The 27,281-nt window shown below is 56.4% G+C and overlaps 1 protein-coding gene across 1 annotated transcript in view; it reads right to left on the bottom strand.

Annotated features, from left to right (window-relative positions):
• Positions 1-950: 950 nt before the first annotated feature.
• BESB_066060 (dynein heavy chain family protein) overlaps positions 951-27,281 on the bottom strand; it is a gene marked incomplete at both ends in the record, with an annotated part of 40,215 nt that continues 13,884 nt past the window's right edge. Inside the window, 37 exons of the mRNA XM_029364999.1 lie at positions 951-1,124; positions 1,809-1,924; positions 2,678-2,939; positions 3,365-3,517; positions 3,901-4,011; positions 4,505-4,694; positions 5,410-5,501; positions 6,132-6,407; positions 6,917-7,228; positions 7,748-8,017; positions 8,449-8,889; positions 9,361-9,525; positions 9,918-10,301; positions 10,930-11,143; positions 11,746-11,912; positions 12,460-12,725; positions 13,000-13,270; positions 13,689-13,829; positions 14,179-14,702; positions 15,098-15,327; positions 15,610-15,782; positions 16,314-16,610; positions 17,020-17,755; positions 18,102-18,211; positions 18,541-18,631; positions 19,032-19,220; positions 19,732-19,970; positions 20,452-20,685; positions 21,205-21,379; positions 21,722-21,870; positions 22,156-22,325; positions 23,011-23,294; positions 23,683-24,037; positions 24,521-24,748; positions 25,063-25,343; positions 25,769-25,866; positions 26,562-26,815. Coding sequence (XP_029218582.1) covers positions 951-1,124; positions 1,809-1,924; positions 2,678-2,939; positions 3,365-3,517; positions 3,901-4,011; positions 4,505-4,694; positions 5,410-5,501; positions 6,132-6,407; positions 6,917-7,228; positions 7,748-8,017; positions 8,449-8,889; positions 9,361-9,525; positions 9,918-10,301; positions 10,930-11,143; positions 11,746-11,912; positions 12,460-12,725; positions 13,000-13,270; positions 13,689-13,829; positions 14,179-14,702; positions 15,098-15,327; positions 15,610-15,782; positions 16,314-16,610; positions 17,020-17,755; positions 18,102-18,211; positions 18,541-18,631; positions 19,032-19,220; positions 19,732-19,970; positions 20,452-20,685; positions 21,205-21,379; positions 21,722-21,870; positions 22,156-22,325; positions 23,011-23,294; positions 23,683-24,037; positions 24,521-24,748; positions 25,063-25,343; positions 25,769-25,866; positions 26,562-26,815 — 8,822 coding nt within the window. The remainder of the gene's footprint in view (positions 1,125-1,808; positions 1,925-2,677; positions 2,940-3,364; positions 3,518-3,900; positions 4,012-4,504; positions 4,695-5,409; positions 5,502-6,131; positions 6,408-6,916; positions 7,229-7,747; positions 8,018-8,448; positions 8,890-9,360; positions 9,526-9,917; positions 10,302-10,929; positions 11,144-11,745; positions 11,913-12,459; positions 12,726-12,999; positions 13,271-13,688; positions 13,830-14,178; positions 14,703-15,097; positions 15,328-15,609; positions 15,783-16,313; positions 16,611-17,019; positions 17,756-18,101; positions 18,212-18,540; positions 18,632-19,031; positions 19,221-19,731; positions 19,971-20,451; positions 20,686-21,204; positions 21,380-21,721; positions 21,871-22,155; positions 22,326-23,010; positions 23,295-23,682; positions 24,038-24,520; positions 24,749-25,062; positions 25,344-25,768; positions 25,867-26,561; positions 26,816-27,281) is intronic.

Genomic DNA, 27,281 nt, shown 5'->3' on the forward strand with positions numbered 1-27,281 from the left:
TGTGAACGCGATTGGGGAGCTCACTTCTGAGTCGGATGAGATGCCACAAAGAGGGTCGCAAGGAGTGGGCTGCCAAAGTCGGAAATGCTGGCGCCGGCTAAGAAGGGCGTTCAGCTCAAGATAGAGACTTTATGTGGCTGCCGTGCGATTGCGGGAGAGCTACTATGACGCGTGGAGCAAGAGGCTTGTGCGCAGTAGTATGTGAGCACGCAGTTGAGAAGCAAGCACAAGACGTGACATGCAGAAAGCCCGTGTCATGCTCAGGTAACCCGCCTTGCTCACGCGCGGAAAAGCATGCACACGAAGTTGTTCGCACACTCCTCGCCAAAGCCGCTGAGGAAGCTTCTCGCCTACGGCGAGTCGTGCCGGCCGAGACATACACGCGTTTTTTCGCTTTCATTCACGCCTCTGTCGCTGAACCGCACGCACCAACTCTGAATCGAGAGGTTGGCTTCTGCCTCACCAGCTCTGAATCGAGAGGTTGGCTTCTGCCTTTCTGAAGTGACTAAGGCGCGTTACGCGCCGCATAGTCAGAGATGCATGGGTGTCTCATGCTTCAATGAAGCGGAGTGACAAAAGTCTTTGGGGCACGACACTTTCGGCGGACATTACGCCTCGCCGCTGTCGTTATTTCAGTATCGATACAGCACATTCTACTTTGGTGAAATATACCCCGCCTTCGCCCTTTCTTTTGCTTCTCTCAGCGCAGTCAAACCGATTCACACGTGCCCCTCGTGGCCGCGCGTGGTTCTCCGCATGTGCGCCCGAGACCAATTTAGGTAAAAATTGCAAGTTGCGCAAACTGCCAAAATACGCGTTGCGCATGCTGTTGGCAGCACAGCACACGTCTTCGTCGACGAAATGCTTCAGTGCACGCTCTCCGTTCGTGTTTTTCTTGGAGACGCCTGCAGGTCTGCGAGCTGGCTGCGCCCTAGTCTTGTGTTTTGATCTTAAAGCGTCACGCCGACATCGAGGATCATGGCGACGCCTCCCATGATCCACTTCGCTGAAGGATACTTGGTGCGCAGCTGCGCGTTGAAAATGAACGTAGCGCCTCGCTGCTGCGTCCTGTACACGGGGCAGATGTACGTCGAGCTGTCCTCCTTCTGAGACTCCACCGCCGCCTGCGACGCACGGGCAGTTGAGCAGATCCGTCAAGAAAGGAAATAAAATAGACGCGTGCCGACTTAATCCAGAGAAGCTCGAAGACTCGTACTCCTGCGGTGACTCGCCTGCTCTACGGCCGCTATGATTTTCTACGATGGAATGCACTGTCAACGTAGACACACAAATATATATATATATATATATATATATATATATATATATATATATATATATATATATATATATATATATATATATATATATATATAGGGTTGAGACTCGACAGTCGCAAGGTTGCACATGTCCACGTATGCACGCATCAGCGGAGGGAATATCGATTTACTGCAACCCACACTCTTTCCTGATCCACTCGTTCATTTACGTGAGAGCAAAGAGCAGCTCGAGAGTCTCCGTAGAGAACAGAGGCCGCAGCCAAAACCATCATACGAGAACGACAAGCTTCGCTAACAAACCCGTGGTGCACAGCACTCTCTGGAGAGTCCTCTCGAAGCTCTACTTTAAGTACCGGTTTATATGTGCATAATGAATTTCTACCCATCTACGTGATGTATATACGCACACACATGGGTATTTGAACATGCATATGCCTAAGCGGCAGGAGGGACGGATCGCCGCAAGACGAATGCCATGAACGCGTTCTCTGTAACCCTGAACCCTACTCGCTGCGTGCTGACTCTCACCTTGCAGTGGATCACCGGCAGCGCACAGAAAAGCTCTTTCGGCCTGGAGACTTCGAGGCAGTTTGCGGCCGCATCCCATCGCGCGCCGTCGAGGTAAAGGCCGGTCACAAACGCCCCTGTGATAAAAAACGAAAAAGCCCACGAGGCGTACAGCGCGACGGCGTGCGCCGAGGCAGGTCGAGGCCTTCGAGACTGCCAGCGCGCCGGCTGCGCCCATATATACATGTACATATATATAGATATATATTATCTAGTTGCATACTCAAAAGTGAGTGTAAGTGTGTGCGGCCGACAAGCGAAAGTCCTTCTACCGCAGCGTGAGACAATGTTCATGAGCTTTGCGTGAGATACACTTCGCCTTCTGGCAGCCGTGTTCGCTCGTTGCACGCCTTCTGCTGTCTCGGAATTCTTTATCCTTGCTCGTGCTTTGGGTGTTTTTATTTGCGGTTGCCGCTCTTTCATGTTTGTCCATTCTTTCCTAAATCTCGCTTCTCTCTCTCGACTACGCGTTTGCGCCTTCGATTCGTAGCCCCGCTTGTCTCCGCGCAGCTTCCTCTCACGCGTGGCTGCCGCGGAGCCCCCCTTTCTTGCATGGCGCGCAATTGTGCGACCCGAACTAATTTGCATACGCAGCGCGCATCTGGCATTCAAGGAACATCAACGTATTTCTCCATTTATGCTTCCGCTCGCTCGCCTGGCGACGGCAGCGCTGCCGCTTGAGCGTGTGCTGCGATCCCGCGGTTCGCGGCCCCTAAGACGTTTCTGCAGGGTTCAGTGTGCGGCGTCTCTCTCCGCGTGTAGTCTCGCCGTCGAGCTTCAACTCACAACGCGGGCGAGAATGAACGGGAGTCCGCTTGCGCAGCACTCACCGTCTCGCGCCGCGGCCTCGACGGAGGCGACGTCCTTCTTGGTGACTGTCGTGAGGATGGTCAGTTTGTTCAGCTCGAGCTGGTGCTGCTGCGAAGCGACTTCCTTGATCGCCGTGAGGAAGGACTGCGGGTTGAAGAGCTTCGAAAGATCCACAACTTTCGGCACACTCAGCGGGTCCTTCGTCCAGTCCTGCAAATGCTCTAGCCGCTCCTTCAAGTTGCCCAGCCACGACCCCAGCGGGCGAGTCGAAGGGAACGCGAGCTGAACCCACGTACAGAGCGAAACGCATAAGAGCAGAAAAGTAGATCCATATATATATATATATATAAACGCATACACGCAAATAATAGGTGCGTACAAATATATATAAGTATATATATATATATATATAGGTAAACCGATATAGGCACAAACGTAGACCCATGTATATCTATCAACGGAAACATATATAGAGTGATAAATAAATAGAACGCTACTTGGACATGCAGGCGTGCGTCTCAGTGCGGTCGACTCTGAACGCGTGGTGTGCGCGGCCGGCTCTGTCCAGCCAGTCAGGAACGAGGCCGTTCGCGGCTTTCAGGCTGCTCGCTCCACAGAAGTGCACTTTTTACGTGTCTGTTTAAACCAATTAATGCTGGAAGAAAAGTGCGTTCTTGGCAGAAGAGAAAGACCGTGGCGCAGCTTGCCTTCGTCCACGTGGGCGGGACGCGGTCTAGCACGAGGTTCTCTGCAAGGTCTTCCATCACCGCCGACGTGGTCAACTCGCCCTTGAAGCCCATTTCGAGTTCATTCAGCGAGCGGATCACTTCGGTGATCAAAACATTCATGCATTGGCATTCCTGCAAAAACGAAATCCGACGCACGCCCGGCACTACAAAATGGAGGCACGTAAAGTGAGGGGCGAGGCGCACATGTGATTCATGCATTGCTGCGAACTAGACAATGAAGCTCGAGGTTGGAAGAGCAAATTAGGCCGTCTGGCTTCTTCAGCGCCGCCAGCTCCTTCTGCCTGCAGATTCCAGCTCCCCTGACTTCCCCACAGCCTATGCAGCTAGAGTCAAGCGAAGGAGAAGAATGAACCGCAGCCGAGAGCGCCGACGGGGGGCTGCGGCGAGGTATGCGCACCAACCAGCCGCAGCAGAGTCCGCAAGACGTAAACACGGCACACGCGCGTAGCACTCGTGGATCTCACTGGACGATTTGTTGCTAAGGCGGGATTTACCTGGAGGAATACGTGCTGGTAAGGTCCCTTTTCTTCGTCCGGAATGGACTGGGAGACTTCTTCGATGTCGATTCGACAGTCACCGAGCTCCTCGAGGATATCGCGGCAAACCTGTGATACGCCAACGAAAAACGCAGCAAATGCGCTGAAAGCCACGAAGTCACGCAGGCCCTCCAACGCACGGATGCATCCTTCTGCTGGACATTCCACTGTTTTTTGTAAATTGACCTGGCAATACGTCGGCGCGCGCGCGTATGTCAATATACGGATAAAACACGCAAGATACAAATGTTTAGTTATACATACATATATATGAAGATACATATATATATGCATCCATATATATGTACTTATGGCCATTACAGAGGCGTGTGGTTGCCGGGTAGTGTACATGATTCACGGCACAGCGTGCCGCAGTCCACTGGACTGTCTCCGTCGCTCGATGTAGTTCTGCAGCTAGATAAAGGTATCGACATATGTTCGCTTAGGTCTCTATGCAGCGCAGCGCGTGCAGACACAAGGCCCGCGTGCCCTCTCAGTCCCGACATATATTGACAAATCTACGCGAGCACGTATAGGAATACACGCATTCTCTGTTTTTCACCTGCTCAGCCTGCGACTGAACACCTTGGTTTCCGGCGCCGCCTTCTGTGGAGGCGTTGCGAGGTTGCATCTGCAGCAGCGTGGTGAAGAGGTCGTTGCATTGCTGTGTGCGATAGCCGATCTCGGCGTTCGGATGCAGTCCGAAGGCGAGAGGCGTCTCCTGAGGCATCGCCTCGATGCTCTCCAGGTACCTGCAGAAGGCACTCGCGGGGGAAAACAGAGCCCTACACATGCGCGAGACGCGGCTTTAGCTCAACCCCCGAGCCCAGCGGAAGCTCGCTCTCCCTCTCCGCTTCTTGGCGCCTCCATCCAACTCGCAGTATATACGCCCCACAAAACCCTGCTCATCCCTCTTGTGAGTTTGTGGTGCTGCGCCAGATAGACATCGGCTTGAGACCCTCTGTCTCTGAAGGCGTTGCCCGCGCCAGGCCGCACACCAGAAACCGACCAACGCGCGCATTTCGACTTCACGCGCGAGCCAGCAAGAACGCTCGAGGGAGAGGCGCCACAGGCTTGGATGGCGGCCGCATACAGAGAAGAAGCCGCAACCCTGTGGCGAACCAGGCCGAATGAAGGAAAATGGAGAACAAGGGGGGTTGATAAACAAGCTGTTATACACGAGTAGACAGGTAACGCTGGCATTCAGACAGGTTTGTGAGGCGGTCGCATGGCGCTTCAGAGGAAACCGCCGCGTTGTAACGGTTCAACGATCGACGCCTCTAGCCGCGCGCAGCGGAGTTATGGGGGCCTTCCCCTGTCCGCCGAGTTTGTCACCTCTGCTAAGCATTTAACACATTTTGCGCGGCGTGCTGCTCCTTTTGAGCTTCTTCGAAGGCCTGTCTGATCCCGAGACGCGTTAAAAATCAGAAACCAGATGGAGCCGGCGACTCCGCGAAACGTGCTCACCGCTCGTAGCCCTGGGGCGGAGGTGTTTTGAAGGAGACTCCGTCGTGGCCTTCGCAAAAGGGAAATAACTCAGCTTCATCTAACAGTCGGTCCTGAGAAAAAAAGCAAACGCCGTGATAGGAAGCGTATACAACTTGGCTGCGGATGCGGATACGCTGTATGTATACGTTTGTATACATATCTAGATCTATACCTATATTTCTACATGTGTATCTCCACAAATATATGTACTCGTCCGCTGTCGAGCTAAACTGCGATAACGCTTTCTAAGTTAGTCAGGAAGAGCCGCATAGATTCCTGTACGCGATGTTAAGAGTGAAACAGTCTAGTTGCGCAAATACCTTGGTGGGAGAGAAGAAAACCTGCACATGCCGCAAATGAATGCTTCCCGTTTCCCTGCTTGCGGAGACACTCTGGACGTTGTCCGTCTCGGGCGCGCCTCGCTGCGAAGCGCCGAAGGTGGAGGGCGCAACACTACGGCGCTCGCAGTTGTCTTTTAACTCAAGCATATCCCCCTGCAGATGCTCGCCTGCAGCTATGCGAAAACTCTGGATGTCTGCAGGAGTGTGCGTTTCGCGTCTTTGTGCAGTGTGAGGGGGGGGGTTCAGACAGCCTCTCCGCGCCCCGCGCGGCCCTGACAGCCTTTTTCAACGTACGCCGCCACGAGTTGCTACGAAGCACAGCTTCGCGGTCGCTGCGTGCGGGCGCGGACGTTTTCTCACTTGCATGAAGAAGTCGAGATATGTGGTGCAGAGGAGCCGGTCGCGGACGTCGATGATGTGGCCCCCGTACATGATTTCGCCAAAGATGTACTTCAAGTCATCCCAAGGCACTTTGACTGCGTTCTGCGCCTCGATGTAGTTGAAGAGAACGAGCGCGGAGTCGCGCAAGTCACCAATCGAAAACGGGTAGGTCATGTTCCATCCGCGCGAGCCGAACTTCTTCCGCTCCAGCATGACCGCGTGGAAGAAGCAGAGGCCAAAGAGCGTCGCTCTGATCTGACAACGAGCGCCAAACGTCAACGCGCAGACTGGAGCGAGCTACGACTGTGACGAACGGAGGCGAGCGCCGCCTCGCAGCCCGCCCCAACGCGCTCGCGAGAGACAGGAGACACGGGGGGCGTGCGGAGTCGTGGAGCCCAACAGAGACACGTGCGGACGATAAGGCGCAGACGCGTTATGACGCTGAGATCATGCAGAGGGTTCCCTCACAGGGCGAAGACGCACAAGGCGCGCAGGAAGCGATGCAGGGTCGCGCTGGAAGACACGTGTCTCAAAGTGTATCTTTCCGCAGGGGTGGGCGGATCGCGGAACACCGTCGCACCTCAGATCGACACGCGGCCCGTGGTACAGCCGAAGTCCTTCAAGCCACCCTACACATGCAATAAGAGACATGAGTGGGGGGAGAGGGAAGGCTTCACGTTGGCGCGACCGTGTGTGTGCTGCACTGCACTCTCGGCCTGCGGCTCCGCTTGCGCTTTCGGCCTGCTCGTTCGGGTTGCGCTTGCCTTCTGGTCTCGTTCGTCGAAGTCGTCTCTAGAGAAGAAGGCAAAGGCGCGTTTGAAGTTCGCTTTGAGTCCCTGCGGCGGCTCGTTTGTCAGTTTGATCGCGCGCTCCAGGATTCCGATCGGGATGTACGTACAGGGGTCTGACGAGAGAAAGCAGCGGAAGTTGGGGTGGGAGCCTTCAGCTGCGAACGCGTCGAGCTTCTTCTCGAGCTCCACTGTCCACCTCGGCATCAAATGGATGTTTTGCAGCATCACCCAGTGCCCCTCTTTCTGCGCAAAGTCGAGCTTCTGCATCGCCACTGTGTCTTGACCCTGAAGAGAAAAATTTGCGAGAAAACAACCTCGCGGCCTCGCGTCAACAGTGGAGACATATTCACACACACGTGAGTAGGGGCTCCGCGTGCGGACCGAGGCGCGCGTCGTCGGTCGCCTGCCAGGGCGGTAACTCCAGCCGCGAAGAGACATATGCCTCAATTTCGCTACCTATCACCCTCTCTATATATGCGTCTGCATAAATGCACAATGACAGATGCGTGTATTGCTTATTGTGCCCGGATGCAGGCGCGTCGCCCCCTCAGCTTCTTGTTCCCATTCTTTCGCTCGCCGGCAGGCCAGCGGCCTCACGCCCAGGCGCGGTTTACAGTCGTGCTCCACAGACCGTGCACACGACTGCATGCGGCCATGCTGTCAACTGGCGCCTCTGCCTGAAGCCCATCCTCCTCCCCGTGTCTGTCTGCATAAGTGCACTCTGAACGCTCGCTTCACTGCGTGTGGCGCGTGCTGGGCTTCGATCGACACTCGGAGTTGCGCGGCTCCGCTGCAGAGGCGCACCTGACCCATGGCGATGTTGTGGAAGTTGAAGTTCGCAGTGTAGCCGAGCTTCCGGCCGAGAGCCTCCACCTCTTTGACGGGGTCGGCTCCAGGCGAGAGAATGAAGAAGATCGGCGTCGTGTTCGCCGAGTCTTTGAAGGACGACTCGAGGATGTCTTTGAACGACAGCGCGGCGTCCCCGTCGATGAACTCCGAGCCGCTTGGCAGAATAGCTTTGATGTACTCCGCGATCGCCGTCGTCATGCGGTCAGGGCGCAGGCAGCGGAGCACCTGCGACGCAGCAGAGAAAAAGTTGAACCCGCGACAACACGTGTCCAGACGCAGCATTCGACAAGTCCGACAAAGCGGCGTAGTTGAAATTGTGTGCAAACGTGTGGTGACTGGAACCCATCGAGACACTCATGACGTTGAGCTCGCACTCGCTCATGTATTTAAATATATATGTCTACATGCGCCCGTGCAAGGGGTTGCTCGTAGCGCACATGCTGGTGCATATACCAATGTACTGAATCCTCCTTAAATGCGTCTACTTGTACACATATACATACATATATATATATATGTATACAGATGTATGCATGCTTATTTGCAAGCAGGACTGCATCTCTACAAAGGCTTTGACTCGGTCACAGAAAAGTCCCTTCAGGCGGAACCACGCCAAGGTGCAGGCAGGGCGTGACAAGAGGTCGGTCGGGGCTTACGAGGAGTTTCTTGAAGGGCTGCGAGTCAAGGCGCTTCCAGTCGAGCGGCAGCCTGACGGCTTCGGGTTGGAGCTCCTGAAACCACTCGCGGAACCTCGAGGGCGCGTCGCGCTCCATGTTGGTTGCGAAGGCCTCAAAACCCGGCAGCTCGATCAGCTTCTGCACCGCATACCAGGCCGAATTGGGCAGCCACTCTGTGAGGGGAGTCTCCGCGACGACTTTAGAGGGGCCGCGCAGCAGAAAGTTGAAGCACTCAGGGTCGTACGCGTCGTTCAGCACGCCGCGCTGGAGCAGCCGGAAGGTCAGCAGCGCCACAAACGTCAGCTTGTGCCGCTCAAACAACCCGCGCGCGACCCACGTGAAGATTGTCTTTCGTATCGACTGCACCAACGCCACACAGCGCTCCGCGTAACTCGCACGCGCTTCAGCCTTGTCGATCGCCTGCGAGGGAAACAAGGAAAGAGCAAAAGAGACACCCAGAGAAGGCAAATCGCTGGCGACAGACAACACGCAGGAACGGCTGCAGGTCGGTGCGAATGCGAGCATACACTGGCGCTGCGCAATCGACTACGCGGCGCCTACGGCGGACGTGTGAGTGACGACTGAGTGCCTCCTGGAGTTTGTGACTGCACTCTCTCGCTGTGGAGCTCGAACTCTGCTCGCGGCGTCATTGCCAGAGATATATATACAAATGGATATGCGACAACATATTTTAATAGATCTATTATTTTGTATTCACTTGTAAACGTATAAACCCCTAAAGCCCGCACAGAAGGCCCTCGTGACGACGCAACGACAGAGCAAGCCCTGCGCCCGAGGGCCTCAGCACGGAAGAAGCGCCGGTCACTCTCGCGGCAGCTGCAGAAAGCCTGCACGTGTGCGACTGAGGCCTCTTTTCGCCGCGAATCTCACCTTGTAAAGGAAGGTGACGAAGGAGTCGAGGGAATACTGGTACATGGGGTTGATGTTCCACAGCTGCGTGAGGAGAAAGTAGAGCATTGCGGCCTCTGCAGCCGCGTCGCGGTATGTCTCGCGACTCTCGTTGATCTGCGCCTCGGTCTTTTTCGCCGCGACAGCCTGCAGAGCGACGCGCCTCACGCAACGCGGAGGTCCGGTGGCAAGCGGAAGAAAGTGCGGAGGAGACGAGCTGCCACAAAGGCGCAAAACAGCTGCATGCATCCACAATAAGAGGCCGCAACATGCGAGCACCCTACAGCTTTCCTCGTCTTCTTCATTGGCTTCTTTGTGTGCCTCTTTCCTGCGTTCAGACCTTTTACGCATGTGTGCATCTGCGGGTTCTCCTCTCGCTTCCGTTTTATAGATACAGTCCGTGAAGGCTGTTTTGGTTTCGACGAATGGAGGTACGAATTCGATCGTATTCGATTACTCTCACTCCTACATTATTTAGTATTCCAACACAAAAACGTATCAAGTGTGAAGTCTGGACGTCATTCAGCCTTCCTGTGGACCTGTTCTTGGATCTCGGTGGCGGTTTGTTTGGTGGTTTCGAGGCCTTCGACGAGCTCGGTGTTGGAGAGGATGGTGGCGGGATCGGCGTTCGACAGCTGGACGAGGAGGGCGTCTTCGAGCTGCGCGAGGGTCACTTTGAATTCGTTCTGCTTCCGCACCAGCTCGCGCTTGGTGTGCTCCAGCTCGGGTTGCTCCGCGTTCACAATCAGCGCGAGGATCTGCTCTTCGAGCCCTTCCGGCGTCCCCGTGAAGTTCACCACAGTGCACTGTGCCGCGATCTCAGGCTTGTAGTGCGGATTCGCGAGCTTCGTCTGAAGCACCAGCATGAAGGACGGCAGCAGCTCGACGTCTTCGCCCGCGATCTTCAGCAGCAACGTGCGACCCTGAAGAAGAAGAGAAAAAAGGCGGCCGCAGAAGACCCAGAGGAATCGCAGCTCGCAAACCCGACGGAGGCACGCGGCGCGGCGCAGGCGACGTGCAGAGGAGGAAGGGGTGTCGACCCCCGGGAAGGCAGACCCAAGCGCTTGAAGCCGAAAGCGACGACATGACTCCCCAGATGCCAGCGGCTGCCTCTGTCTCACATTCGAGGCGGCGAAGCGAAACAGAGCAAGGCGCGGACGACAGCAGGGGATGAAGACCTCCCCTCTGCCGCCAGAGGTGCGTGCCAATAATTCAGTATACTTGCATGATGCGTACACATTCGGGCGTGATCGTGAATATGCATTTACAAATACGACGATGAATTTTGATATATCTGTTTAACTGTGGACTGGATATACTGCACTTCGATCGTGCTTTGCTTTGTCGTGGTTGTTTGTTTTTCCTCCGCCCAAGGGGACTGTCTCTCGTTCGTCTCCCTTCGGACGTCCGGCGCGCTTTTAAGCGACCGCCACGTCCCCGCTGAGTTTCGAATCGAAGTTTAAAATGCAGTTGAGCCCCACGGCTGGTGGGAGCTGACTCGTCTGCTTGTCTTCTCTGAAGCACGCGCCGGCGCAGCGCCGGATTCTGTACCTTTTTCACTACTGCGCGGGAGAGGAGCGGGTCGAGGATTGCGTCGATTTCTTCGCCTATTGCCTCGATGAGCAGGAACTCCCCGTTGCGCATCGCCTCCAACACCTTCGCCAGCCACTTGTCACGCGTCATCTGAACCGTCACCAGGCTGTCGCGCTCCTTCTGCTTTATCCACTTCACGCCCTGCAGCTGCGGATCGATCAGCAGCGGCCAGCTGAGAACAATCGAGAAAAAATACATCCAAGCCAGAGTGACACAAGGAGACACGAGTAGATGGCTGAGGACGCGACAGGAGAGAGAGCAGAGCAAGCCCAGTGGAAGACGAAAAAGAGACGCAAGAGACGGGGCTCGCACCAGCCGCAGTCGATGAGGACTATGGAGCGTTTCCGTTTACCCCGCAGTCGGTTGTCGCAGAAGAAAAGCGTACAAGAGGGGAAAGCAGAATGCGGAATCACGTGCGAAGAGACCGAGCTACCCCCCTCGCGGAGCCGATCAGTTACGCCAGTGATGATTGGCGCGCGACTAAAGCGCCAGCGAGTCAAGCAGACAGAAACGTCTCAAGGCAAAGGCCGCGGCACGCAGGAGCCCGCACGGAGTGAGCGCTGTTGGGCGGTCTACTTCACAGCTACTTTGCTCTAGATCTACGCGCCGCCATGAGGCCCCGCCCCCGCCATATGATCCCAGACACTTTACGCCTCTCCACAGCAGCCGTATACGAGGCCGTCCGCGCGAGGCGAAAAATAGACGCCAGCCATAGGCATGTCGGCGGAGCGAGGCGGCGAGGAGCCAGTCCGGCAGAAAGGCTGCTGCGTTTACCGTGAGCAAGAGGTCACAATTGCAGCGTTTTCAATTGACGTGCGATCCGCAGGCAAGCCGTCGTTTTTCCATCTCGCCATGTCCGCTTCGTCCGCCAGAACCTCAAGCGGCGTCACCTGCTCTGTGAAGGGAATCACCTTTTGCTTCAGGTCAACCTTCCAGGTCTCCTGAGCAGAGGAAACGGACACAGAGGTGCTTGCGTGAGGCTCTAAGCGTCGCCGCGTATAGCGCCTGCGCACAGGGACTGCTGCGCGAAGAATATATGTCGAGCGAGGCAGAGTTTGAAGGCGATACCGAGAAGCGAATGTGAGCACCGCGCACGCGAGGCAACTGTCACTTAGTGCAGTTAATAGGGAAAACTTATTTACGTATTTCTATGCAGCCACATGTATGCAAGTATATATATGTATACATATATGTATATGGTTGCCTTGGCTCCAGTACGCCGACATCGCCGAGAACAGAGAACTTGTTTGACAGCCACACTGTGCTTGTCTGCATGGCGGATTATCACTCGGGTCTTTGCCTCTCACGACGCATTTCCATGCGGTCAGCTGCATGCGCCTCTGACCCCAAAACCGCAGCTAAAACGCATATGAGGCGCGATCCCTTCGCAGGACAGACGTACGGGATTACGGTTTAGGGTGTAGGGTGCACGACAACGCTGATATGAAATGATAGTGAGACAGAACAGAGAATATGTTTTTCGCTGACCTCGATGAGTGAGACGCGAAAGGGTGAGGTGAAGGCGCCGACGTAGGAAACGAAGGCTGAGGCAAGGAGGGCGTCTCCAATGACGGTGACTTTCGAGTCTTCAAGTTGCTCGACGCTGGTAGTCCAGCGCGTGTTTTCGTCGGCGAGCCCATTCACGAGGCGCTCAGCCAAGTCAAGCTTGAGCTGACAAGCTTGCGCCTCAGCCAGCACGCGCCCCTTCTCCTCGTCGGCCTCCTGCATCTTGCCGTTCAACTTCGCGAGGCGGTCTGCGCGTCGCCTCGCGCCAGAGACATGACAGGTCTCTTTGGCTTTTTGGAGCGACCCTCTACTGGACCCACGCTGCCCTCCACGCGGCCGGCTGCCTGGTTTGGAAGCGTGTCTAGGGTGCGTTCGCAAAGTTGAAGGTTTCTGAATCTTTAAACACTTTGAACTCTAAAGCCGCCGAATGTGAAGAAGGCCGCTCTCGGGAGTCCGTGCACCACTATCACTATACACAAGCACGCGTGAATGCGGGCATGCATGGGCTGGACGTGAGCATACCGTTCAGCTCTTTGACTCGTTCCTGGACGACTGCGAGAGCTGCTTCCGCCTTTTGTTTGCTTTCTGTAGCCTGTGCGAAGGCGTCCATGAGCGGCTTCACTTTTCGATAGATGTTGTTGTACGTAACGATGTTTACAACCCAGTTGGCCAGGTAAGCCGCGGCGAGCGACTTCCCTTTCATGACGTCGAAGTTAAAGAACGGCTGAGAAATGATCGGCTCAATCAGGGCAACAGTCTCCTGAGTCATGTTCTCTGCGTCAAACGCTCGGACCTGCAAACACGAAAAATCATTGGTCGCACTCGTGGTATCCCTCGGCGGAGTTGTGATCAACAGAGGCACTCCCGCCCCCTCCTCCCAAAATTCCGCGCGTCTGGCGTGGATCCCATTCAGCCGCATGCAGCAGCCATGCACGGCAAGCCTGACGCTCCATTGTCGTTCCTCCAGCAGGGGTTTAGACGTTTAAACAGACGCACATATCCACATACATACCTGCCTACTCAGACACATATATATATATATATATATATATATATAATCACGAGTAGCCCTTCAGGTTGGAACCTCTGGAGTCCATTGGCGTTTGCTGTTTCAGAGGCCTTTGCGCGAGGCTGGATCTCTTTCCAACTCGGACTTTAGCCATCTCTGCAAAGATGTGTGCCCGCATGTGTCTGCGGCCTCCCCTGCGCACCTGGTCAAGGAACTTGCCGGGGTCGTTCATCATTTTCTGCGAGGCCTTCCAGTCGGTGTTTTTCAGTTCGCCGCGCATGATGAGCACTGCCTTGGTCACCTCCATGCACTCGGCTGGCGGCTTCCCGAGCGCCTTCAGCTCCTGACGCGCGGAGAGACAGAACACAGGATGTGCAGGCAGCGCAGAAAGTCGAAACTAAACTCCGGAAATCCTCGACACCACGCAGGCGGGACTGAGCCACACAAGCAGCGGGAACACGCGCGACACCAGGCACAGGCGCATGGGAGGAGTCCGTGAAGCCGAGAGAGCCTTCTGGCTGTATGGAGGGCGTGAACGATGCTGTTTGACGGCGACAGCTGCTGCATCGTCGACTGCCGGTCGCCGTATGCAATCGGCGCTGCGTTTTGGCATCTGCGCTGGGTGGCTGTGGACTCCCACAGGGGCCCGCGGCAGCGCATGCACGACTTCGAACGAGGCCTGAAAGGCCGACCTGAATGGCGGGTTTGGTGAGGCACTTGACGGCCTCTCTGGCGCGCTCCATCGCGGGCATGGCCTCAGAGAGTTCTTCGTCTGCCTTTTTCTGGATAGCACTAGCTTCCTCGGCCGCCTCGTTTGCTTTCTCGTTTTCTTCGTTTGCGACTTTGGATTCCTCTTCGGCGACCGCGGCCGCCTTCGTGACTTGGTCAATGAGGAGGTCCACAGCAGCCTTCTGTTCGTCGACTTTCACCATTTTCTCTTGGAGGTCTTCGCGCAGGCCCTCGACTTTCACGCGCGTCTCCTGCAGCGTCGTCAGGCCGCGCTGCAGCCGCTCGATGCTTTTCTCGATGCCCACGCGCTTGCTCGAGAGGAACTTCTTGTAAAACTCAATCAGCGCCAAAAACGACTTGGGGGTCGTGTAGTTGTGCCGGCGTTCCAACTCGAAGAAGCGCTGATTCGCCGGATCTACCGACAGATGAACCGACGCCATGTGCTCGGCAAGCACCGCATGCATCTCCTCAGAAGGCAGCTCCAAATCTAAAAAAAGAGCTCCCAAAAACAGAGAATGTGGAGCCGCTGGAGAGATCACGTCGATAAAAGCACTGATGTTACACTCTATCTTAGAGAGAAGGCGGCCTCAGCCTGCACTCTACACGCACACGCGCCTGCGCCCTTTATGTCGAAGGGCTCGCATCGTTAAATATTTATATCGATATGTATAAAACATTTATGAATGTCTAGATATACGCACCACATGCGGACAGTTCCACGGGCTGTTTCCAATGAAGCACCCCTCTTTCGCCGCGCGTGCAAGCATATACGTACGACATTATTCATTCATATAAATATATATATACATGCACGTGTCGAGTGTATTCTTGAACGGCGCTGTTGCATGAATCCTTGTCGTTTTCGCTCGCCCTAAACATTACCTCGGATGAACCGAAGGGCGACGTGCACCAGGGCGTCGCGCGGCCAAGGATGGAATTGATCCATGACCGCGCCAGAGACGATGGCAGGAAACTTGCGTGCGCGCGACCGGAGGGTCTCGCCCACTGGCGAGTGACAGATGATGACGTGAAGGTTGCGGCGCAGTTTGTCGGTGAAGAACTGATTCAGCGCCTCGCGCGTGTCGGCGACGTTTGCGGCCTTCGCCTGCTTCCTGCGAGGCGAACACGCCGCGAAAAGGACCGCGCGAGAAGCCTGACATGTGCGGGAAACAGCACTCGAATCCCGCGATGGAGGCGGGCGCTGAGATGCATTCAGTCAAGCGCCGGGTAAGTAGGAACTGAGAGGACTGAATAAATGTTCTGTTGAGAGGGTGCGACCAGTGCAGCGGGTAGGGGCGGTGGGCGGTGTTTGTAGGCGGTATGTGGCGAGGTCTCTGGCTGACTGTCATGCTCGGGCTCGCTCGCGCTCTGCGGAGCTCGAGGGAATCGCTTACCGCAGCGTCGAGAAAATCGTGTCCATCTCCTCTCTTGTAAAAAGGTCAGGGATGTTGCCTGACGCGAGCAAGTCGTTGATGAAGACGAGGAAACCCTCGTCGATGATCTGCTGGTCTGTCAGCAGGAACGCATGTGGCGTGCCCGGCCGCACAGCCGCTTTGTTCAGCAACTCCTGAAAAACAAACGTCCCCCGCGAGCACACATGGGGGCAGTCGGACTGACGGCAAGCGCGACGGTGGCGACAGGCCGACAAGTACGAACTGAACCGTGCCCTTTTGGTAGCCCTCGCACGCAGGCGGGACACCGGTACCCTCGTCACGCATATATATATATATATATATATATATATAGGTCGATAGATAGGTAGCTCCAAAGGTGGATCTATACAGGCATGCGGACACTTCTCTGCCTATAAGGATGCGTTGGTGAATGTAGGCATCTGGGTTACGCCCGCAGAGAACGAACACTCCTTCCTCGCGCCCACCCCTCGTATTTTTCTTCGCTGTAACAAGACCGGGCTCCGCGAGCGCCAAAGAAAACCAAGCATCCGCGAAGGGTTCTACCGAGCCTGCAGCACAGCGCACTCCATCGCAACCTCCCCATCCCAACCCCCGTCCCCCTACGCGGTCAGCAGCTACCGCTCTCGACGGAACGTTCTCGTTCATTCGCAAGTGTCCGAGGCCTCCGGGGCTGCGTAGCCCACCTGGAGGTCGGTCTTGAAGGCGATTCGGTCGTAGTGCTGGTTGACGGTGACTTGGAAGATTTCCATCTTGGAGATGAAGGCGGCGAGGCGCGAGAGGCTCTGCTTGCCCGAACCGCCAACGCCGACGAGCAGCGCGTTGCCGCCGGGCTGGTCGATCACGCGGCACATGCGCGCGACGTGCTCCATCGCGTCGTCGAATAGCACCAGCGGCAAGTCCACGTAGGTTTTCGAGTACTCCTGCAGCTTCTCGTCCAACACCTGCTTGAGCTGCTCCATGTTTTTGATCGGCAAATAGACCTGCGCGGCCAGGCAACGCGCAGACGTCTGGCAGAGAGCGACAGTCTAAAGGGACTCGAGGGATTCCTCCATGGGGCCTGGCCAAGTGCGGAGGGTTGCGGGCATGAAGTGCGCTGCACAGGGGGAGGAGGCGCTTCAGTAGCCCGGGAAGCGACCGGCGACTCTTCAGGAGAGCCACACTCGTCGGGGACATCTCTGGGGCTTTCGCTAGGGTCGCAGGTCTTCCCTCGCGAGTGTTGCCGAAACGCGCGTTTACCGCCTTTGCCTAAAGTCTTCTTCACTGCGGCGTCGTAGGTCGCTCCGCCTACGCCCGCCGCCTCTCTCGCGTGGCGGACCCTTGGTGCCTGCGCCATCGCGGCGTTTCGTGTCTTGCGCCACTCCCTCTCGTGTGCCCTTTTTGCGTTCTCACCCGATCGTTTCCGCCACTTTCGGATACGAATGACGTCATCACATTGGGAGTCTTGAAGAGGGCATCGCTGTTTTCGTCTGGGAAAAATTTTTTTGCGGTTTTTCCGAGAATCTCGTCGAAGGCTTTGGCGTCCTCGGAGTTCACGAGGCGGTCGCGGATCACACGGCAGGATTCGTGCATCCAGAGGCGCGCGAATTTGGTAGTGCCGGCGCTGACGGCTCTGTACATCGCGGGCCTGGACTGGAGGACGCCCTGGAAGATCAGCGAGAGGTCGCGGAGACTGAAGGTGTAGTGGAACTTCTTGGCGGAGTGCACGAAGCTCGGGCTGCCGTGGATCGTCTGAAACATGTCAATCGTCGCCTGCAAAACCGGCGCCTCGAGATTCTGCACGGCGGTGTCGAAGGGCAGCAGGTGATGGCGCAGAATCGATCCGTAAATCCGCGTGATGGTCTCCGACTCCGGGGGAAAGCAGGCCAGAACCGAGAAGTGCCGCTGCAGCCGCGAGCTGATGTGAAACGTCGCCGCCGTAGGATTCATGCTCGCCACGTACTGAACGTCAACGATGTGCTTCCGCTCGTCCAGACGCTCCCGGTCAAACATTGAGCCGTAGTCAACCAGCTGCCGCAACAGCTCCAGCGGAGGCTGCGTGTCGTACTTGTCCACGAAAGGCATGTTGAAGTCATCGATATAGAAAATTATGCGTTTGTTACCCGCAGGGCCGTACGAGTGCCCTGTCCTACACGCAGGTGCAATCCGAGCAGCAGCGTTACGCTCAAACGCGAAAAAAAGACAGCGACACATCCGCAGACGCGCCAGCAGCAGACGCCACCCAGGCAAGCGGGAGACCGCAAGACATGAAATCGCACGACTGATAGACCTGCAGGAGAAAGGCGCACTGCGGCGAGCCGTATGCGCCCGCCGCTCCGGCGGCGGGCGCATGTCGCGTACTCTTCTGGCAGAGGAGCGAGCTTGAGTGCGGCCTGGAGCCTCTGATGAATCTCTCAATTGTAGGTTTCGAATCTAGAGCAGTTGCCACTGACTTGGAAGCGGGGACCAGGTCTTTTTTTTTTCCTTTTGCCTACCGTTTTTCGATGTGGCTCTCGATGATTCCCTGGAGTCTCTTCGAGTCTGTGTAAGAGTTCAAGTTTATGGTCGCCGACAAGATCTCCTCGGGAAGGCCACGGAGGTAGTCCTACAGAGCGCCGCGTGACCAAAAGAAAGAGCATTATCAGCATTATCAGCTCACGTTCCACACATGTACGCAGTTATATATCTACATCTATCACTTGGAAAAGCATACGCATGGGCGCTTCCGTGTACGCATGCTGTGAATTCCACTCAAGCAGGAATGTAATCGTTCTTGCTGCTGCGCCCTTATGCCAAGCCTCTTTCACAAAGATGCGCTAGCTAAAGAAGGCTGAGACACTTCCGCAATTCGCGCGGTCATTCGAATTCATGTTTACACATATATTCACAAGTAAATATGCTTGCTTGGCTGTTTCGCCGTGATCAGCGATGTACCTTAACAACAGTGGTTTTTCCCGTTCCAGTCGTTCCGACAAAGAGGAGGGGCTTGCGGCGCCGCACGTGGAGATCCGCCACAAACTTCATGCTGAGTGCAAAGTGCAAACAGCGCCAAGACAAATCCCTGAGGGTGAAGCGACCTCTTATGAACGACACTGTGATGGCCATAGTCCGCAATGCTGCCTTTCGAGTCTGCCAGCAGACTGCGGTCTCGCAGTGGGCGCGGCGCGGTGAGTGGGCATGCAGCTGGCAATGCACTCAGTTCTGAAAGTTCGCGACCTTATCTATCCTGAGAGAGAGGCAGGCATGCTGCCAGTGGCACCCAGGTGTCCCACGAAGACGTCGATGCGCTGCGAAAGAGATGCACGAGCAGAACTGCAGGTCAATACGAATATGTGAATATATATATAAATACAGAGAGACGCAATCCGCAAATGAACTGCCCAAGGTGTCAAGGCGGGGGAGGGGGGGTCGCTGAAGATACCCACCGCACGGTATCAACTGTTGATACGATGATGTTCGTGAAGAGTGTATCCGCCGCAGGTTCGAAGGGGAGGAGCTCCTGCGCCCAGGGCGTCCACTGGCCCGAAACCTCATCGAATTTGTAATCGAAGCAGAGGCCGCCTTCAGGGAATTTTATCTTAGACGCACTCCGCAACCAGCTGTTGAACTGATTCCTGCAAAAATGAAAGCGCGAGTGGAAACGCGAAAGCCGTTCTGAAGGACGCTCACACCCGAGATACTCTGCAGGGCCTTCATCCGCAGGCGCACGCGCGGGAGGCGCTTTTCACTTTTTAATTCTTGGACGAGAGAGAGAGACCCGCGCACTCGGAGTCTGGCATCGAACTCCCGCCGGCGGTTGGTGGACACGCCCTCATGCGGATTAGGAGTTCGTGAGGGACCAGCGGTGAGATGCGAGAGCGGCGGCAGGGAAGACAAAGAAAGCTAGCGAAGGATGCATGCACAAATATCCTGCGAACTGCTTTTTTGTGGCTGATGGAAACCTCAATTCGCCGCGTAGATGACTCAGAGGGGCCGTGCATGCGACCAGATGCAGCGTGGTGAACGCACAACTGTGTAAACATATATACATATATGTAGGTTTACATATGTCGTCTGGGTAAGTGATGCACAAATGAATTCACGATCATATGTATAAATATATCTAATTGTTCAGGATTGGCGCACCTATAGTTGACGAGTTTGTCGTCTGCGAGGCATCCGCCGATAGTCCACATGAGGGCGACGATGAAGTAGGCTTCGTAGATGAATTTCTGTTCGTCGGGCGACTTGTTCTTGAGCAGCTCCGTGTTCTCCTTTGTGTTGTTATAGAGCATGGCGTCGATGAAGCAACAGATGCTTTCGACGAAGCCGATGTCGCTCATCGGGCATATGAATTTGAAGCTCTTATGGAAAGTTTCGAGATTCTGCGCAACGACGTGAAGCCAGAGGCCAGGTGTGGAGCTGATGGGCGTGAAGCCAGAAGTTCACTCTCTATTCGAGATGCATGCAATGTTGCATCTCGGGCGAATCCCGCGCCACCAGCGACAAGCCCCTGAACCGACGCCTCACGCTGGAGGGCCCGGCGCGCGAATGCGAGGCAGGGGACAGCAAGGCGTCGATCTGGCAACCTCGACCAGAAACAGACATAGACGCCTTTTCGCAGCGACGACTCTAGTGCTCACATCACTACTCGCATTCGTCCATCAAGAACTGCAATCCAGGTCTTTACTTGGCTGCCAGTATACAGACGAACAATCGCATATATATATATATATATATATATATATATATATATAGGCAGGTCGTGGTGTGGCAGGGGCGCGTGTTTGCATGTGTGCATAGATCGTCGGAGCTTCACGGGGACCAAATCCGTCAGGGGACGCTGTGCGGAATCGATTGCCTTGCCTGTTCAAAGTAGTAGGAGAAGAGAAGGTAGAACTGAGACTGCGCAATATGATCTGGAAGTGTCTCGCGCCAGGATTCGAGGAACGGCTTCCAGCCGACGTCAGATTCATTGATGAAGAGGACGCCGCCGCGGGAGACGGTGGCGGGGCTGGCGTGTTTCATGTCCGCGACTTCGAACAGCATGCGCATGGTGCTTGTGAACGGAATGCGCTCGTTGCTGACGAGTGTCAAAACCTGAAAGGCAAAGCCGGGGTCAGACGAAACGCATTCGGGGGCACGTAGTGAGACCTACGACCCGCCAAAATGCAACGTTTTCCCTATCCGCATGCGTCCCTTTTGATAAGGAGCAACAACAGATTCTGCCGCGCGCGACTCGCGTGAAGCCTGGGTTAAGAGTTGAGTGTCGAGGCCGCGAGAAGGAGTCTCTTTGATGTTTCAAACAGCGTGCGGCTTGCGAGTCCATGAGCACTCCATTCTATTTTCCTTGTTGCTGTCGGCGGCGAGTGCTCAGCCTTCACGCTGAGTAGGTGTTCGCGCGGCTGCTCGCGAGTATTTCAGCGTTCCATGCGGGTGTGTATTACGCTTTAATGTGCGCGGCAATGCGCCTGTATTAAGAAATACACTGACGCTCCTGGCGTCGAGCCGCCTCCTGTGGAGCATCCCCGTCCTCGGCTCCATGCCACAGAGGTAGACAGGAAAGCAGGCGTGAGACGCGGCAACATAACGTGGCTGCTTCTGGTTCGCGGAACTTGCCTTGTTGTCGTCCATGACTGTGTTCATCGACTCGATCCACTCTGCGTCGATGTTGCCGTCGAGCACGATCCACTTGTGGCGGTGCGAAGCCTTGAAGCGCCCGCGCTCCTTTGACATGTTTCGCATGATCACCGCGATCGCGCCGTCTCTCCACTCCTTTGTCGCAGTCATGTGTCTGCCGAGCGCACGCCAGCAGCCTCAACGACACCAGCCCTGCCCTTGTGCGGATGTGCTACTCGCTCAGTCACGCCTGCCGCCAGGGGCAACGCCGGGGTGACCGTTTTGGGGCTTCGCTAGTCGCATCCTTCGCTTCCCTCAGCGTTTTTGGTCTACGGTGCATTTGCATGGCAACGAGACAACGCGTGAGAGAAGAGGATCCCCGACAACGCCCCTCTGGGTAGCAACCGCGCCCAACGCCCCCCCACGCCCCACCCGCGATTGCGGCGTCGGCTTAACGATCTCGGGAAGCTTTCTGTGGCGGCGGCGCCCCGCGCGCTCGCTGCGTGTGGCGCTTTACCCGTAGAGCTCGTTGGCCGAGATCGCTTTGGGGTTGAGAGCCTCAAACACGGCGTCTTCGCCGATCGACACCAGCGCCTTGTTCAGAGTCTTCCACACGCACGACTTGCTGCAGCCCGGCGGTCCGAGCACGAAGAGACAGTGCCGCACCTGCGAACCGCCACACGCGTCGGCCTCAGACCAGCTTTTGAGACTTCCAAGAAACCAAAGACTCCAAGGCCCCACATACGGGACACGTCCGCTCCCAGCCCCGGCGGCACAAGCAGAGCTTCCTCCAGTCAACGGGTTCGACAATTCGCCATTCCTGCCGCGCCGTGTCGAGTTGCATACAGAGCTGTGCGCCTCGAAGCGTGCTACCCACCCCTGAGCTATGGGAGATTCTGGTCAGGGTTTCACAAAAGGCTTTTGTCCCCTGAACCACCACGCAGGACATACCGAGAGGATTTCGCGCAGTTGCACGCACTTGAGGACAAACTGCTCTTCGGCCTGAAGCTTCTGCTGCTTTGTCACCTTCGTGACAACTTTCCAGAAGTCCGCGTCGCGCTTCGAAGGCGCCTGAATGCCCGGAAAGAGGTCTTCGATTAGGCGAAGGAAGATCGGCTTGTCTGCGAGAGCGCCGCGGCACACGCGCTCACACACCAAGACACACTCCTCGAGTCATCCGACAGAGACGAATGAGACTCTCGCACGCGCAAACGCCTCCCGTTAGGACCTTGCGTCAACTTGAGCAGGCGGTTGCCCGTCCTGAAGGCTTTCCGGAAGCCCTGTTAGAGCGCAGCACCTTCAATTAGCACGATCGCTCCAAACACCCCTGGAGGGCGATTCCTGCACGCGACTCAGGGGCGTCGGAGGTACGGTCTTGGGCCGCGGGTACACGGGAGACGGAGAGAATGGTAAAGCCCTGCGCTCATATGCTTTGAAAAAATGTCGCCGGAGACCACAGCTGGCTAGCGGAGCTCGGCAGTGCCCGAAACGCCTTATCCCCGAGCCCAAGCAACGACGCACGCGTGTCCATCCTCTGCGCTAGCTACAGGAACTAAGCTGATCCCTTCTATCCTTCTGTGTCTGGCATCGCCAGGGGAGGTGTCGAAAAGTTGAGGTAATGTGCAATAAAGAGACGCATTTTAATGTAACAGCAGATGCCCACATCACGACACATCCAATGACTACGTTTCGATTCATAAAATGCTGTCGTATCATCATTCGGGTACTCGAAGCATTTCAGCCTTGTTATGAGTGTATCTGGCCCTGCTATCTCCACTCTGAGTGTCATGGCTCTGGAGGGCTGACCGTCTGTGGTGATTTTGGCGATGTTAAAGTCTCTGAGCGCGCGCATGAGAAGCACGTCTTCGTCGATCGCGGTGTCGGCGCGCTTCAGGGCGCCGGCTTGTCGAAGGACGGCTTTGACAGCGCGTAGGCCCCAGTCGTAGTGCATCGCTTTGGAGAGCAGCGCGTTGCAGAGTGAGTAGAGCGTGACGAACTTGTGCGCGAGCGCCCGCGCGTTGATGAAGCCCTCAGACATGAGCATGTTTTCGCAGATGAAACGCACGTCTGGCACAATCATCGCACACGACCTGAATCGACACGAACGCGTGCGACAGAAACACGTGAGCAGACGACTGCCGAGCACAGGATCGTGGAAAGATAGAGATGCTGCGTAGCAACGCGATATGTGGGAAGCCGGAAAAGGCGACGTGCGGGCAGGGGCGTCTCCTCGTCCTCAGCTAGTAGAGCACCCGAAGAGCGGCGAAGCAGATCAACCGTGCAGCAGCACCCCTGGCACCGAGAGGGAATGCTGGACTCTGATGAGTGGTTTTTCTCTCTCCTTAGAAAGTCGCGGAAGACGTCTGCGGCGAGGACTGCAGAAGCGATCCTGCGTCTCTTGACTACGAAGCAGAGGAAAACGAACTGCGACGATATCTCGTGCAGAAGTCCCCCCTCTCCCCCCGCTTCGGCCTTTACCTGAAGAGAGCCTTCAAGTTTTCTGGAAGCTCTGTGCGTCCGGCGTAGCCTGGGTTCATGGTGATGAAGAAGCCGCAAGTAGGGATGAGGTTGATTTCTTCGTCCATGAACTGAAACCGTTTCTTGCCCTCCTTGATGGCGTCGAGGACCGACTTCACCTGCGTGGAGACGACGGAAAGCACTTCGATTGAGATGCGATTGAACTCGTCGAAGCAGCCCCAGGCGCCCGACTGCGCAAGGCCCATGAAGATCTGCGCCATCGAGAGGTAGTTCATCTGGTCCGAGCAGTTGAACACAAAGACCGGCAGCCCGATCGCCCGACTCAAATCCTTCGTCGTTTCCGTCTTGCCGGTTCCTGAAGCGACAGGGCAACCCTCGAACGCCGAAAACCCTAGAGCGACCCAGCCTGGGGGGTTCGTGGGGGGCGGCGGGAGGAGGAGGCAGGAGCGCCCGTGTAGAGTGGAACTCCGGAGTTCGCCACGTACGCCGAGGCGGAGCTGAGGCCATTTCCTTCCACGAATCTTTCCTTCCGCCCCTGAAGCGCCGGTTTGGCATCGCCTTCGTTCTCTGCATACCGTCGCTTCCGTGGTCAGAGCACAGGGGCCCTTCGCGCCTTCTCAGTATGGAGTGCCCTCCCGCCGCAGTCGTTAGCTTTTCTCGGTTTCTTCGCTCCCGTCGGCCGTTCGGATCCACGGGCTAGCCTGAGAGTGAGTCCCTTCACTTCAACTCTCTGCGACCTCTGTCGGCGCGCCGCCTGCCTCTTCCGCCCATCTCCCACATTCGTCGCGCCAGCCCCGCCGCCGGCTGCGCCACCGCGCCATTCTGCATCTGGCCTCACCTGCAGGACCGGCGGGCGCGCCGCCCATCATCAAGTTGAGCGCCTGGGTGAGGGTGATGTAGCACCTGTCGGTGAGCGGCGTGATAACCAGTCTGCCGCAGTTGCCCACGTACTCGTACATGTATGTCGTCGACCAGTCGCACATGCGCACGATACAGGTCTTTGTCTCCTCGCCAGGCTTCTGCGCCCAGTAGAAGCGGAGCTGCGACTGCCACTGGAAGGAACTCGCTGAGCGACATACGACCCGCAGCCTCAGCGAAAGATACGCCCCAAGCCCGAGAGGTGCCCAGCGCGGCCGCCGCCACGAAGCAGACACACCCGCCGGCGCTCAAAGACAGGGCGCAGGAGGGCGACATAACGCGCCTCGAGTCAGGGTTCAAGGGCCCCAGCGCGCAGACTGAACTCTAACCCGTAGGAGCGGCAGTACGAAGACGAGAGCTCAAGAATGAGTGAACAAAAAGGCGAAACAGACGCATCAGGAGGGCAAGGAGGTATTACCTCAACGACGAGCGAACCGGGATGATGCAACTAGACACACGCACCTTCTGTGAGCTTCTTGTTGATGAAGGACTCGACGACATCGCGCGCGTGGACGTCGATAGTGATGAGCGTGATAATTTTCACGCGCAAGTCACACGTCAGATCCTGCTGAACTTGCCGAATCAGTTTTTCGATTCGGTCGTCGTACACGCGTTTGTAGTCTTTCATCGCGTTCTCAGAGCCTCCCTCGAGCTCCTCGAAGCAGCGCGAAACCTCGTCAGTCCAGATGATTTGACTGGCGACCAGCGCAATCTGCGCGCAGTAGTCCCTGAGCCACTCTTCGCTGAAGGCGCGAGACAGGTGACCGCAGGACAGAGGATCCCAGCAGATCACGCAAACAGTGACAGACGCGCTAATCGCGCGACACCACAACCAATGCCAACCCCGGCAATGCGCGTCAAGGAGATGAAGCCACACCAGTCGAGGATGGGAGACACACACGCGTGGAAAGACCCGAAGGCCGAACTCGCGCCCCCGCCCCGACCCCGAAAAATAGAGGCCCGCTTCCGTCCCTCCATCTCCCAGGTGCTTGGCTGTGTGCTCGACGGAGATTATCCGAGCCTCTAGAGAGGAAGGGGGGCCATTCACAGACATCGGCTTCCGCCTCTGTGTCCACTCCGCATTCGTGCCGCTGTGGGAGCCTCGCTGAGCTGGCGTCTCGAACAGAGACGCGATATCGCCTCTATTTGGACTGCCTATCAGACGTACCGCGGCTTGTCAACCTCCCAGTTCTCCGCGTTCGCCTTCGCCACCTCGAGAATGTCGCGGAGCTGCTTGCGGACGTGCGTCTCGAGGTTTGCTAGATACTACGAAACCGCGCGCCGAGAGCAAGCAGCGCACCGAACGCAATTTGAAGCAACGTATGACAGGCCCGTGAAGCGGTTCAGGCGGGTGGCTGTGGGAACTGATTGCGTATTGGGATCCCTGGACGCCCAGCGTGCAGCGTTGCGCTGGGCATCGCACGAAACGAGCGTGTCAAGGCAGGCCGACGCTGGCGAGTTCAGCGTGGTTGGAAGGCTGGCGGATGGAAACAGGGAACGCAGGAACTCCACATCTGGACATCGAGGCAGTTTCAGACTTAAGACTGAAAGTCCCAAGCGAGCAGAAGGCGCCGATGAGCGCTGTGGTGGCTGGCGCGTGTCTGACGGGCTTCCTCACTGGCGAACGAGGGATGAGCAGCCGCGGAGGCCCCATAAGCCGCGCGTAGCATTTTGAGAAAACCGGCGCCCCGGTCTCCAATTGGACTCTCACTGATGTGTCTTCTCAGCGCCGCGATTTTGCAGATATGTAACTATCTGTGTAATTATAGATATGTCTGGATATATCGTATATGGGGGGGCATGCCCCACACTGCATGTTTGTATGCGAGGTTTTCAGGTCTTTGCGCGGATCCGTCAGACACCACTGGCCGTATGCACTCGCAAGTCTGCCTCGCGCCGCTCGCTGAGGCCCTGCATCTATTTCGTCTGCGTGAATGTAAAGACGCTTTACGGAGGCTCACCGTTTCGACGGGTCCCTCGAGGCGATACGTCTCGCCAAAGGGGACGTATTCGTCTTCCTTGGAGTACATGCCGCAGGCAAGGCGCGCATGCACAGGATCTTTTTGAAAATCCAGTGTCTTGATGCCGTCGAAGCAGTCCCCCAGGTAGTAGCAAACTTTGAGCGGGTCATTTCCGTTGGCCAGAATATCCAACAGCGCCTGGTTCGAGACGAAGTAAAACCGCGCAAACGCCTTCTTCTTCTGCTCCAAGTAATCTGAAGCGAGGCCGACGACGCAAATCGCGCTCAACCAAGATGACGGCGCATGCATAATACGCGATGGGATGATCCACGCTCACACGCACGGGCGGTTGAGCGACCCGTGGCGCTCTGCAGCACTTTCCAGAGCTATGTGCAGCCGTCTCAAGCTACGCCGCACCAACCACGAATTATACAAAAAACGGCCGCCGCCTCTTCCGGTCATTCGAGACGCGAAGCAAGGGTGAGACCCGCGTCAGCTCAAGGCTGTGACGACGACGACAGGCGCAGTTGCACTGGAGGCTCCGCAGATGAGTACGACATGTCAGCATGCAAAGGCATCCCACAAGAATCCACAGCTTCCTCAGTTTGAGGGACCCATGGGCAGCGTCGGCGCCAAGTGTGTTCGACTCAAATCCACACAACGCCAGGCATAGACGAACCGATGCGTGTGTGTGCGTAGGTCTCTTCACAGTAGTTTCGA

Source organism: Besnoitia besnoiti, chromosome VI (genome assembly GCF_002563875.1).
Source record: "Besnoitia besnoiti strain Bb-Ger1 chromosome VI, whole genome shotgun sequence".
Lineage (NCBI taxonomy): Eukaryota > Apicomplexa > Conoidasida > Eucoccidiorida > Sarcocystidae > Besnoitia > Besnoitia besnoiti.